At 44.0% G+C, this 11,711-nt stretch overlaps 1 protein-coding gene across 1 annotated transcript; it reads left to right on the plus strand.

Moving 5' to 3' along the window:
• The first annotated feature begins 3,068 nt into the window (after positions 1-3,068).
• CCN3 (cellular communication network factor 3) lies at positions 3,069-10,714 on the plus strand. The gene is made up of 5 exons (XM_057736139.1): positions 3,069-3,248; positions 3,382-3,607; positions 4,692-4,946; positions 6,246-6,460; positions 9,202-10,714. Exons 1-5 carry the CDS (start codon positions 3,162-3,164, stop codon positions 9,496-9,498), a joined length of 1,080 nt encoding a protein of 359 aa, XP_057592122.1. The 5' UTR covers positions 3,069-3,161; the 3' UTR covers positions 9,499-10,714.
• Positions 10,715-11,711: the final 997 nt, after the last annotated feature.

Consider the following 11,711-nt stretch of genomic DNA (forward strand, 5'->3'; position numbering starts at 1 on the left):
CAAATGACAAAACCTCAAGCGAGGCCTGCCGTATCTCAGAAGGTCCAAAAACAACTGATCCATCCCTGAAGTATGTGCTTGGGGATCTGATGGAGAATATGACCTGCTCCTCGTCCTCCAGGGCTCCCAGGCGGAAGAGGGAGACAGATACAGAAATAGGAGCATCATTATTATTCAACAAGTTAAGAGATAAAAGAGAAAAGCAAGGAATGCTGGGGCTTCAGAGAAGATGAAATCTATCCCCGCTGGGAAGATTCGAGAGATGACTTCCTGGAGGTGGCAAAGCAGGATCTGACATGATTGTCATCACACGGCTTCACTTTCAATTTCCAATTGTTTTGACGTGGCGTTCCTTACCCAGGAGCATTTATACCAGATGGCAGAGTGGACATTCCTTCTGTGGTGACAAGGTCATAATGTAAGAGGTTAGGGAGCACTTGAGGATGACACTTCCCTTCAACGTTAGAAACTGGTCCGTGGTGGGACAGACTGAAAAGCTGACACACACAGAAGCAATAAAGATAGATAGAGGGATGGAGTCCTCATAGCTGCAAGGCCCGGATCTTAGCTGCCTCTGAGACCTAGCTGCACCATTCCCGTGCTATTATTATGTGAAATACCACAGCCTCTGTCCAATAAAGTCATCTTTCTGAAACTAGCTCCAGTTTGGTTTTTATCACTTGCAGCAATCAAGAGACCTGGACGGCAGCACACATCCGCAGTGACTTGCCATCTTCCTTGTCTTAAAGTTACATTTCTCCTCTCATCCTTCCCCTTTCCAAGAAGAGTCAGCCCAACCTCCATGCAGCCAGTTTCTCCTTGTTCTGTCAATTCATACATTGAAAACTTGGCCAATATTCTTACCTTCCCATTAGTTGTGCTCCTAGTTGTTCCATTTCAAGGTTTCCCAAAGCCAGCTCCCATTTCCAAGTACACTGAAGTGCTATCTACCGAAAGCTTTCACCAGAAAATCCAGCTGAGTGGGTTGAGGGTTGGGTCCAAGAATCTATATTTTTCATATACAGTGGAATATTACTCAGCCATAAAAAAGCATGAAATAATACCACTTGCAGCAACGTGGATGGACCTAGAGATGATGGTATTAAGTGAAGTGAAACAAAGACAAATGTCACATGATATCACTTACATGTGGAACCTGAAAAAAAATGATATAAATGAACTTATTTACAAAACAGAAATAGTTTCACAGACACAGAAAACAAATTTATAGTTACCAAAGAAGATGGCAGGGGGGTAGAGGGAGGAGATAAATTAGGAGTTTAGGATTAACGTATACACACTACTATATACAAAATAGGTAAACAGCACAGGGAACTATACTCAATATCCCGTAATAACCTATAATGGAAAATAATAACCCACATATATAACTGAATCACTTTGCTGTACACTTGCAATTAACACAACATTGTAAATGAACTATACTTCAATTTTCAAAAATCGTTAAAAAAAGAATCCATATTTTTCAAAAATACACCCTGATTGATTCTGATACACAGCCAGGTGGAAGCATCACTAGGCCAGATGCTCATGAACCCCATCAATTTGAAAAGTATATTGAGTGTCCTCGACATGGCACAAATTAACTGTTCAATCTCTCACCAAGCTCTCCGGCTCAGTCTGCTTTTCCTCAAAGAAAGCAGAATTCATGGAGGATGGAAAGTACGCAACAGCAGTTTTAAGCTGCTCAGGGAAATCTCCTGAAAGGGCTTGGGATGACTTCATCCCAGGGAAGCAGGCATGGCAGGGGCAGACCTCACCCCTTACACAAGCTGCCTTTAATTTCCTTCACGCTGGAGATGGATGACATAGAGGAAACTTGTTTCCTTTTAAAGCCTAGAGTTCCATCACAAGCCTGTATAATTTTTCTGAAAAGTGTCTTTCCAACGTGGCTACCCCCAAAGGCGCTGGACATAGTTATCCCAGAGGCAGCAGCCAAGCTGAAGTACAGGGGAGACATTTGTTTAAACCCATCAAGCAGCATCAACTTTGGAGCAGTCAAACTCTCTCCTTCTCATGAGATATGACAAGTGTTTCACAGCAGTCATTTTTTGAAAGTAGGTGCCTGGTGGGAGAGGGATTTGATTTGCTGGAGGGTCAGCTCAGTAAAGCAAGTACCTTCCCCAGTCCTTCCTTAATTCGCTGAGGTTTTGACAGGGGCCGAGCTGAAGCTGCCTTATAAACGCTCACAGCCTCTTGTACTGTGACAAACGCTGTTTCAGAGAAGGCGTGATACCACAGGTGTTTCTCTACCAGAAAATACCAAGGTTTTTCTCTACCAGGAAGAAAGTTTTTACCTACCTCGGGCTCTTATATTTTCATTTCACTATGTTTTGCTTGTGTTTCTACCAAACCTGCAAAATCAGGGGTTTAAGAACCAGCAGGGCTTGGAATGATTAAAGTCAAAAGAACTTTGTCTTTTGGCCAATAGCATCCCCCAACCTAACTTTAAGACTTCTTCTATTTTCTGCCCCCCCCCCCGGCCCCACTACTTTTTCCCTTCTCTGTTTCTTTCCTCCCTCTCTCCCCTCCCCCTCTCTCAACACTCTCAAAACGTGCCCTAAACGGTGACAAACTTGCATGTGCTTCCTTTATGACTAAAACCCTGGGCCTCTCGCCAACTCCCCACAGATGGTCCCAAACATCAGACACCCCTTTAGGGGAGCCCCACGTTTGCAACCCGGCTGGGAACGGCCAGGGCGGAGAAGCGTGATGGGGAGTGGCGGTGTCTTAGCCCTGGGGGAAGCCGAAGCAGCTTCCAGGAGGAAACGGGCGTTTCCTTCCCACGCGTTCGGCGAGCCCTGGGTCCTGGCCCTGGGCCTCCACCCAGCCCCTCCCGGCGCTCTGGGAAAAGCCAGTCGCCACACACAGGCACACGCAGGCCCCGGGGCCGCGCCCTAAGGAGAGTTGCACCCGCGGCCAATTGCCATGGCAACCCCGGGGTTCGTTCCATTCCCCACCCCGCCGATCCCCCCGCCTCCTGCCTGAGCTGCAGCCAACCGGCTTGTGCGCGTCCCAGGAGCGCGCTATAAAACCTGCGCGGTGGCGCTGGGCAGGGACGAGCCCGACCTGGAGCAGGGCGAGCCGAGCCAATATCCGACCTGGAAAGTCCTGTGAAAGCGGCAGAAAAACGCCTGAACATGCAGAGTGCGCAGAGCCTGCGTCTTGCTCTGCCCAAGCAGTGCCTCTGCCTGGCTTTCCTCCTCCTCCTCCATCTCCTGGGACAGGTGAGTGGCGCGCTCGTCAGGTACCTCTAGTTACTTTGCCTTTCTTGGGCGGCTCCTGCTCGGTCCCCGGGTCAATCGGCCTTCGATGGGCCCTGCTGAGAGGTTTTTCTTTTCTGGTCTCGCCTGTCTCCAGGTCGCTGCGACTCCGCTCTGCCCCTCCTCGTGCCCGACCACGTGCCCCAAGAAGCCTCCGACCTGCGCACCCGGGGTGAGAGCCGTGCTGGACGACTGCTCCTGCTGCCTGGTGTGTGCCCGCCAGCGCGGCGAGAGCTGCTCGGTGATGCTGCCTTGCGAGGAGAGCCGCGGCCTCTTCTGCGACCGCAGAGCGGACCCCAGCGCCCAGACTGGCATCTGCATGGGTAACCCTGCGCCCTTCGCCGCTTGACCTCTTGTCCCTCAACTAGCGCAGCTGTCCGCTCTTTCCTCTCCCCTTCCTCCAGCTCCCCAGAGGGTGATGCGTAGATGCTAATAGTGATGCCCTGGGTGATGTTTATGGAACGAACGCTGTGTGCCAGGTATGCTCTCCGGGCGAGCGGGGCCTTGGGGAGCGCCAGGAGCTAGAAAGGAAACCTGCGCTCGGAGGTGAGAAGCATTTGTCACTTGCCTCCTTAGAGAAGAATCTAGATAGACGACGGGGAGCAGAGCAGAGTTAAGGGCCAGTGAAGTCATTTCCTTTGGACGTTTCCAGCGGACGCTTGGGGAGTGATGGAAGCTTGGGCTTACTTATGCTTACAGTCCCCGCAACTATATAGACAGCCAGGTTTGTTTTCCCACCTGTAATGGTCCTATTTGAGCCAAAGCAGCCCCTACTCTCCTAGGACGACCCCTGTCTGGGTTGTGAGTAAAATAAAAATGCAGGCAACCAAGTCAACCCAGCCTGGTGAAACTTAACCAATCGGGGATCAGTTTCCCACAGGGTGCACCATTTAGTTGGAGGCTGTCCCCACCTCTCTGGATAAAAGGGCTTGGAATAGCCTTTTAGTTGCTTCTCTAAACTAGTGATGATTTATTGTGCTGGAATGCCAAGGAATCCAAAGCCCTTCCCACTTTGCCCAGTTAACCTGTTTGGAGACTGAAGAGCACTGTTTTTCATTCTGAGCCCCTGGAGTAGGAGAATCTAAGGAGGTTCTTGCAAAATGACTTTTTCATTGGGAGCAAAAGCTGTGGGGCCTTGGGAGTGTCACTTCATGGTTCTGCCCCTCTTTCCTCCTCCATAAAATGAGTGGCAGGAGTGGGTGGTCTGGAGTGTTTCTTCTGGTGCAGGGAGGCCTCCGTGGGGGCATCTCTCTACCAGTGGTAGATCAGCAACCAGATGGCCGCAACTTGAAAAGGAACGATTTGGGGTTTGAAACATGAGCTGTGGATCTTATATAGCTTCTCCAATGCACTGTGTTCTTGTTTTCCTCTCTCCTTCCCTCTCTGTCTGTTTCCCCAATATTCTAGCGGTAGAAGGAGACAACTGTGTCTTTGATGGAGTCATCTACCAAAGTGGAGAGACCTTCCAGCCAAGCTGCAAATACCAGTGCGCCTGCCAAGATGGGCAGGTTGGCTGTGTGCCCCGCTGCGAAGAGGACCTGCTACTGCCCCAGCCTGACTGCCCAGCTCCGAGAAAAGTTAAAGTGCCCGGGGAGTGCTGTGAAAAGTGGATCTGTGACTCCAATGAGACAGGGACATTAGGGGACCTCCAAACCCTTCCAGGTGAGAAATTCAGCACACCTGAAAATGATCCCAGCACAGGAATAAATGCAGGCAGAAAGCATATGTGCTCTTTGGGATTTGCAATGAGAAACTGGCTTCAGTTTCTGGCCCTTCAGTTGCGGAGTCCTGCTTGCCCACTGAGATCAAACCCATCACATGTTGGAATCCCAGCCAAGTTATTGAGGTATGCACACAGCCTCTCCTGAGGAAGCATCACATTCAGTGATTTTGAGCCATAGGGCTGATTTTGTCTTATTACACCACTATCATTTATATTTTAGTCCATCCTACTTGCCCCTTATTAACATTGCAAAGATGTGTTTTGGCAACTTTACGAAAAAAATGATATAGCTTCTATATTTGTGGCAAGTGTCAATTTAATGGGAACACCATTTAGGGCATTTGCAAAGGGTCTGGTAATGGCTTTTCTTTTCTGAATTCTGTAAACTACCTATGCACTCTTAAGACCAGCCTCCCTAAAGAACGCTTTCCCTGGACAGGTGTCACAAAGAAATGCCACCTTTCCAGATGCTGCAGGAAGGATCAAGTGACTCTTTGGGATCTTTGTTTTGCTTTTCCTTTTGTTTTGGCTTATAAAGGAAATTATTTTTTTTTCAAAAGCAAAAATTCAAGATCCAGTAGGGAATATTTTAGAAGCCGTTAATCAGCCAGACTATTTATACTGGCAGTACACATAACTTTACAGTTTTTCTGAAATCAGAAATTATCAGCCATGCCTTACAGATAGGAAACTACCGTGTAAGAGAGATGTACCCCAGGCCATGCATTCTAAGCCAGAACTGTCTGCCATCAAAGTCCCAGTGACTCTATCCTACAACCCAAAGACCAGTTCCACTTCCCGAAGGCAGAGTATTACTTTCATCACTATTTTGAGTTGGTTGGTTCTACTTACTCATCCAATTACAATTTTTTTCTGATCCTTTTTCTGGACAAAATCACACGTTGAAAACAGTACAGTTTATGGAATTGTTGTTGATGCTATACTGTGCTATGTTGTTAAAACTACTAAGCTTTTCAAAGACAGGTTCTCCTAAACTTTCTTATGAACAAATCGGACAGCCATTCCACAAAGATTTCTTGAAGGCCAGCCATGTGCCAGGCATTATGTTACCTGTTAGGGGTTTATAAATACAGAGATCCATGTCTGTCCCCTGAGAGAACCTGAGTTGCTTAGGTACTGAATTGGATGAGATGCTCTTTCTAAGGATGGTTGAAAGGACCACTTTGCCACCCCCACGTTTTACTCAAGAGCACTGTCTTTATTTCAACATCCCATAGCCTACAGGACAGAAGCTACTCTAGGAGTTGCAGTCTCCGACTCAAGTATCAACTGCATTGAACAGACCACAGAGTGGAGTGCGTGTTCCAAGACCTGTGGCATGGGTGTTTCCAGCCGGGTCACCAATAGGAATCCTCATTGTGAGATGGTGAAGCAGACCCGGCTCTGCATGGTGCGGCCCTGTGACCAAGAGCACAGGCAACCGACAGATAAGGTATGAGCCTGGGGGAAGCCTCCCACCACAGAGGAGGTGGCCTTGCCTCGGTGGGGCCTGGGCTTTAGAAAGTCACTGTGATGGTAGTTGACGCCAAGGTCAGCTCTAGTAAAGGGGTTTACCTTTTTTTCTCTTTAACGTATTGAAATATCCGGAGCAACTCACAGCAGGTAAAGAGGGAGGGATCGGACAACTACAGTAATATCCCCAGTTGAGAAAAGTCCGGCAAATCTCATTTCATCCTGGAAAAAAATGGCTACTCAGTGGTCAAGCATGGTTGACTTTAGAGAAGTCATTTCTGAGCCCAGCTTTCTTCACGCCTTAGGTTCAATCTGAAGGAAGCAACAGAGTAGGGACCACATCTGCCTTCCGCACCCCTGCGTCCCCCACATCCTACCTGGGACGTACTGTATGCTTGATAAACAACCATTGATGAATAAATGAATGGGTGTCTGGGAATTCTTTTCAGTATTTCAAAAAGCCTAGTGCGACTAGCCCATTTGCCAGCATAAGGCTATATGTGCCAAATAAAATAGCACATTTCTTTCCTTTTTTGCTGGAATGATATCAACTCAGTGTGTTAATGCTGAGTGTGAGGCATGCAGATCAGAAGCTCTGATTGGTGCCTGATGACATCACAGGCCTTGTTAGCAGAGCCCTAAATCAGATAAATGCAATACCCAAATCGAAGTGGTATATGGATGCTTGTACAAACCTAAGGCCAAAATAAAACAGTCCCTAGCAAGAAAAGATTTACATATCTCTCCACTGAGGCAATATCATTTCATGCTTAAGGGCGCAACTCTGGAGCCAGACAGCCTGGCTTTAAATCCTGGCTTCCCACATGAACTAGCTGTGGGATCTTGGGCGATTTTCTTAACCTTTAAGCCTCAATTCCTTCCCCCATATAACAGAGACATTAACAGTACCCACCTCAGAGTTGTCATGAGGATTAAATAGAATTCATTTGCAAAATGCTGGGCATAGATTACTCTGTTAACATAGATATCATTGTTTAATATTAACCATCATTTCTGTTTATTGGTAAGTGTCATTAGTGGTTGTATTGTTATATGGCTATTTAGCTGTATGACTTTTTGAGACTGAGTCTTGCTGCTTCTTCTACCAATTTGGAGAGAACACCTAGAAACACCTCCCTCTCTGTTTCTGTCCCTCCCTCTTATCTGTCTGTCTGTCTGTCTCTCTCTCTCTCTCTCACACACACACATACACACACACACACACACACACAGATACTGCTGACCTTATACCTTTTTGTGGATGTTGGCAAAAACTTATGCTAAACATTAAATATTAAAAAGGAAAAAACAAGAAGCCTTTAAAAATTGTCAAGGACACAGTAACTTGTTTATTACATACGGCTTTTCCATGTCATGACTTCAAATTTTTGCTTTTTCTATTGTTACTTTTTCCAAATTTTATATTTTTTTGTACCTCGCACCCAGTTTAATATTGGGAGATATTATATTTAAGACATTTATTTATAGTATTTTATATATATATATTTCATAAAGAGTCCAGAAATTTGCTTGAAATCTAGCGAAATGCTAGCCTAATAATCATTGCTTCCTTAACACCAAAAGATTCTTAAATGTGAGACAGTGCTTCTCGAAGTGTGGTCCCCAGACCAGAAGCATCATCTAAGAACTTGTTAGAAATGCAAATTATGGGGGCCCACATCAGACCTACTGAATCAGAAACTCTGGATGTAAGGCCCAACAATGTGGGTTTTAACAAACCCTCTAGATGATGCTAATGTACTCTTATTAAAGTTTGAGAGCTACCGATTTTAGAGAATTCCAAGTCTCATCACTCCACAAGCTGTGGATTATGCCTAGGAAGGTGAAAAGCAGTGGAGAATTGTGACAAATTAGGTGAAGGCGTTTAGGTGGGAAATTAACATATCATCAATGTCTTACTGAATTATCAATACTGGGGTTCCTCATCAACTCTTACCAATGGAATATTCAATAAATTCTCCACTAATCATGCCCTCAGGGAAAATAACCTTACAGCCCATTGTCTTCGACTTTCCTGAGGTCACAGTGTAATGGAAGGGCTTTGTGTCAGGTAAATTCAGTTATTAGAGTTTTCCGATCACTTCAGCCCTCTGAGACCCTGCTTACTCATCTGTAAAACCTGGACAATTGCTCTTTATGTGTGAATGTCACTAATAACTTTGAGTTATTGTCTGAAACATGTTTGAAACATTACTAGGCTTGCTGTAATGCCATATATATTCCTTTCTCTTTATAACACCTACGCATGTATTGGGCTAAAAATAATGCCAAAGCCTATTTATTAGTAGCTTGAAAAAACAGATTTCTTTATCATACACATGCTTTCACCCTTATGCTTATGCCACGTGGTCAAAAGATAGCTATATACAGTCAGGCATGGTATCCACATTCTAGGCAAGAAGGCAAATGACTACAGGAAGCAACTGAGAACTGTACCCATCTGAAGGGCAAAGGATTTCCCAGAATCCCTTGGTTTATGTATCATTGGCCAGAACTTGGCCAGGAGGCCATCCCAAGCTCGCAGATATTCTGGGGAAGCAAAGTGGACCACGTTACTCAAACACAATTAACATTCTGTTAGTAAAGAAGAAAGAGTGATGGGTATCGACCAGGCAACTAGCAAGTTGTTCCATACGCCTAGACTGATCCCTTGGAGGAACGATGGCCATTTCATGCCTCACTCCTTTTCTTCTTTCTTAGAAAGGAAAAAGGTGTCTCCGCACCACCAAGTCACTCAAAGCCATCCACCTGCAGTTCGAGAACTGCACGAGCCTGCACACCTACAAGCCCAGGTTCTGCGGGGTCTGCAGCGATGGCCGGTGCTGTACCCCCCACAATACCAAAACCATCCAAGTGGAGTTCCAGTGCTCCCCAGGGCAGATCCTCAAGAAACCAGTGATGGTCATTGGGACCTGCACCTGTCACAACAACTGTCCTAATAGCAATGCATCTTTCCTCCAAGACTTAAAGTCAAACACCAGTAGAGGGGAAATGTAACGTGTCCCTTGAGAAGCCCACCTACGGAGGCAAACTGTAGGCCACGCACCATCAAATGACTATAAGAAAAATTACGAAGAATTATTATCCACCTCTGAGTCCCATGTATTTTCTATGGTCATATGAGGTCAGTTATATCTGTCTTTTTTTTTTTTTTTCATGAAAGATATGATTAACTGTAAATTTGGAATCAAGGTAAGCTCAAGATAGTGCTTTGGGATGACTTACTCTTTTGTAGTGTTTACTGCACATGAAAACGTATGTAAATTTCAGAAATCAGATATATGTCTTACTGTGTAGACAATATCACATCACACTCATCTTATTATACACTAGTGAAATTTCAAGAAAGGTCACAATAATGAATGACGTGGTGAAGTCCGAAGTTATACTGAGTGTGTCATCATACAAATAGTTCGCCATAGATTGAGGTTTGACCTAAGGGTTCTCTATGGAGCATTCTTTTTGAGTAGCTCAACTCTGAACTTCAAATTCCGAGATCTGAGGAAACATAGCTCTTCAACTTGTAATCTAGAGATTTTTAGTTTTCTGTGTACATAGAAAACAAGCTGCATCTACAGTAATGGAATGCTTATTAATTAAGTGCACTGGTGTCATAAATTGGCTCCATTTCAGACAAGTTGACTCCTTTCCAAAAGAAAGAAGCTAAACAGAAAACTCCCCCTTATACAGAGATGACTAGCCTCTACCAGCCCTCAGGCATTTCTGTGTGTCTAGGCTGCTGGGGGGTCACTAGTTTTTTTAATTCAGAAGAAGCTGAACGTATCAGCAGGGTTCTTCTCACCTTACTGATGAATAAACTGAGGGCCAAAGCAACTGATTACAACCTTTGATGATTTTCAAATGTGCTAGTAGCGGAATTTTGAGAAAAAGGAACAAAAACAACATGACTGTGGTGGCGAGATACTACAGGCTCTATGGGAGTTCAGAACTATTGCACAGATGCCCCAAACTTATCCTTGGGTCTTAGTTAGGCAAACTCATGAACAGGATATATGTGTCTACCTATGTGTATCTAACTTGTCAGGCTATAAGGTAGGCTGCACACTTAAATGTATACATTCTTCTAATGTCATCATATGTGTTCAGCTTTTCTCCTTTAAAGTATTTATATAAATATAAATTATACTTTTTTAAATATTCTTTTTACTTTCTCTATTTGTCAGACATTACTAAATAAACATTATCTTATCAATGTGTGCCTCTGCTATTTTGTGCTTCTGAGTTGTTTATTAAAAATATAAATTAAATTAAAAAAATAAAATAAAATAAAATAAATATATATATATAAATTAAATCAAAATTTACCACTTAAATCAGACACCAAGTGACAGCATCTATTGAAAGCAAAGTGGTCATTTTTAGTTGAGCTTACAACTTCTTGTCAGAAGGAAAACAAAAGACAGCTCTTAGTTTGGTGATCTCTATTTCCAAGGCCTCAAATATTCTCCACCTTTTTTACCCAGTCCAATATCTGGAGCCCTGATATTTTTTTCTGGATAACCTGCAAGACACCTCCATATATTAAAAATTGAACTTGTGACCAAGCAAAACTCACTTCCCTGGCTTCCTTATCTAGTTAAGTTGTTCTCCATTACCCAGCTTAAGTTGCCAGGGTTATCTTTTATTTTCAATTGGAGTATAGTTAATACAATATTATATTAGTTTCAGGTGTACAAATAGTGATTCTATATTTTTATAGATTATACTCCATTTAAAGTTATTATAAACTATTACATTACATCCCCTGTGCTGTACAACATATCCTTATATCTTATTTATTTTGTACATACTAGCTTGTACCTCTTAATCTCATACCCTATCCTGTACCATCTGCCTCCCCTCTCCCCAATGGTAACTACTAGTTTGTTCTCTGTATCTGTGAGTCTGTTTCTGTTTTGTTATATTCATTTGTTTTGTTTCTTAGATTCCACATATAAGGGATAACATACAGTATTTGTCTTTCTCTGTCCGACTTATTTCACTTAGCATAATACCTTCTAGGTCCATCCATGTTGTTGTGAATGGCAGAATTTCATTCTTTTTATGGCCAAGTAATATTCCATTGTGTGTGTATGTGCATATATGTGTAATATATATACATACACACCTATACTGTATCTTGTTCTTCCATTCATCTGTTGGTGGGCACTTTGGTTGCTTCCATGTCTTGGCTAAGGTAAACAATGCTG

This window comes from Hippopotamus amphibius, chromosome 5 (genome assembly GCF_030028045.1).
Source record: "Hippopotamus amphibius kiboko isolate mHipAmp2 chromosome 5, mHipAmp2.hap2, whole genome shotgun sequence".
Lineage (NCBI taxonomy): Eukaryota > Metazoa > Chordata > Mammalia > Artiodactyla > Hippopotamidae > Hippopotamus > Hippopotamus amphibius.

Bases quoted from the DNA above. Each gene is read 5' to 3' on its own strand.
- CCN3 (XM_057736139.1), top strand. From the start codon at position 3,162: ATGCAGAGTGCGCAGAGCCTGCGTCTTGCTCTGCCCAAGCAGTGCCTC. The intron at 3,608-4,691 runs GTAACCCTGCGC...CCAATATTCTAG, and splicing joins CCAGACTGGCATCTGCATGG to CGGTAGAAGGAGACAACTGT. The intron at 6,461-9,201 runs GTATGAGCCTGG...CTTCTTTCTTAG, and splicing joins ACAGGCAACCGACAGATAAG to AAAGGAAAAAGGTGTCTCCG.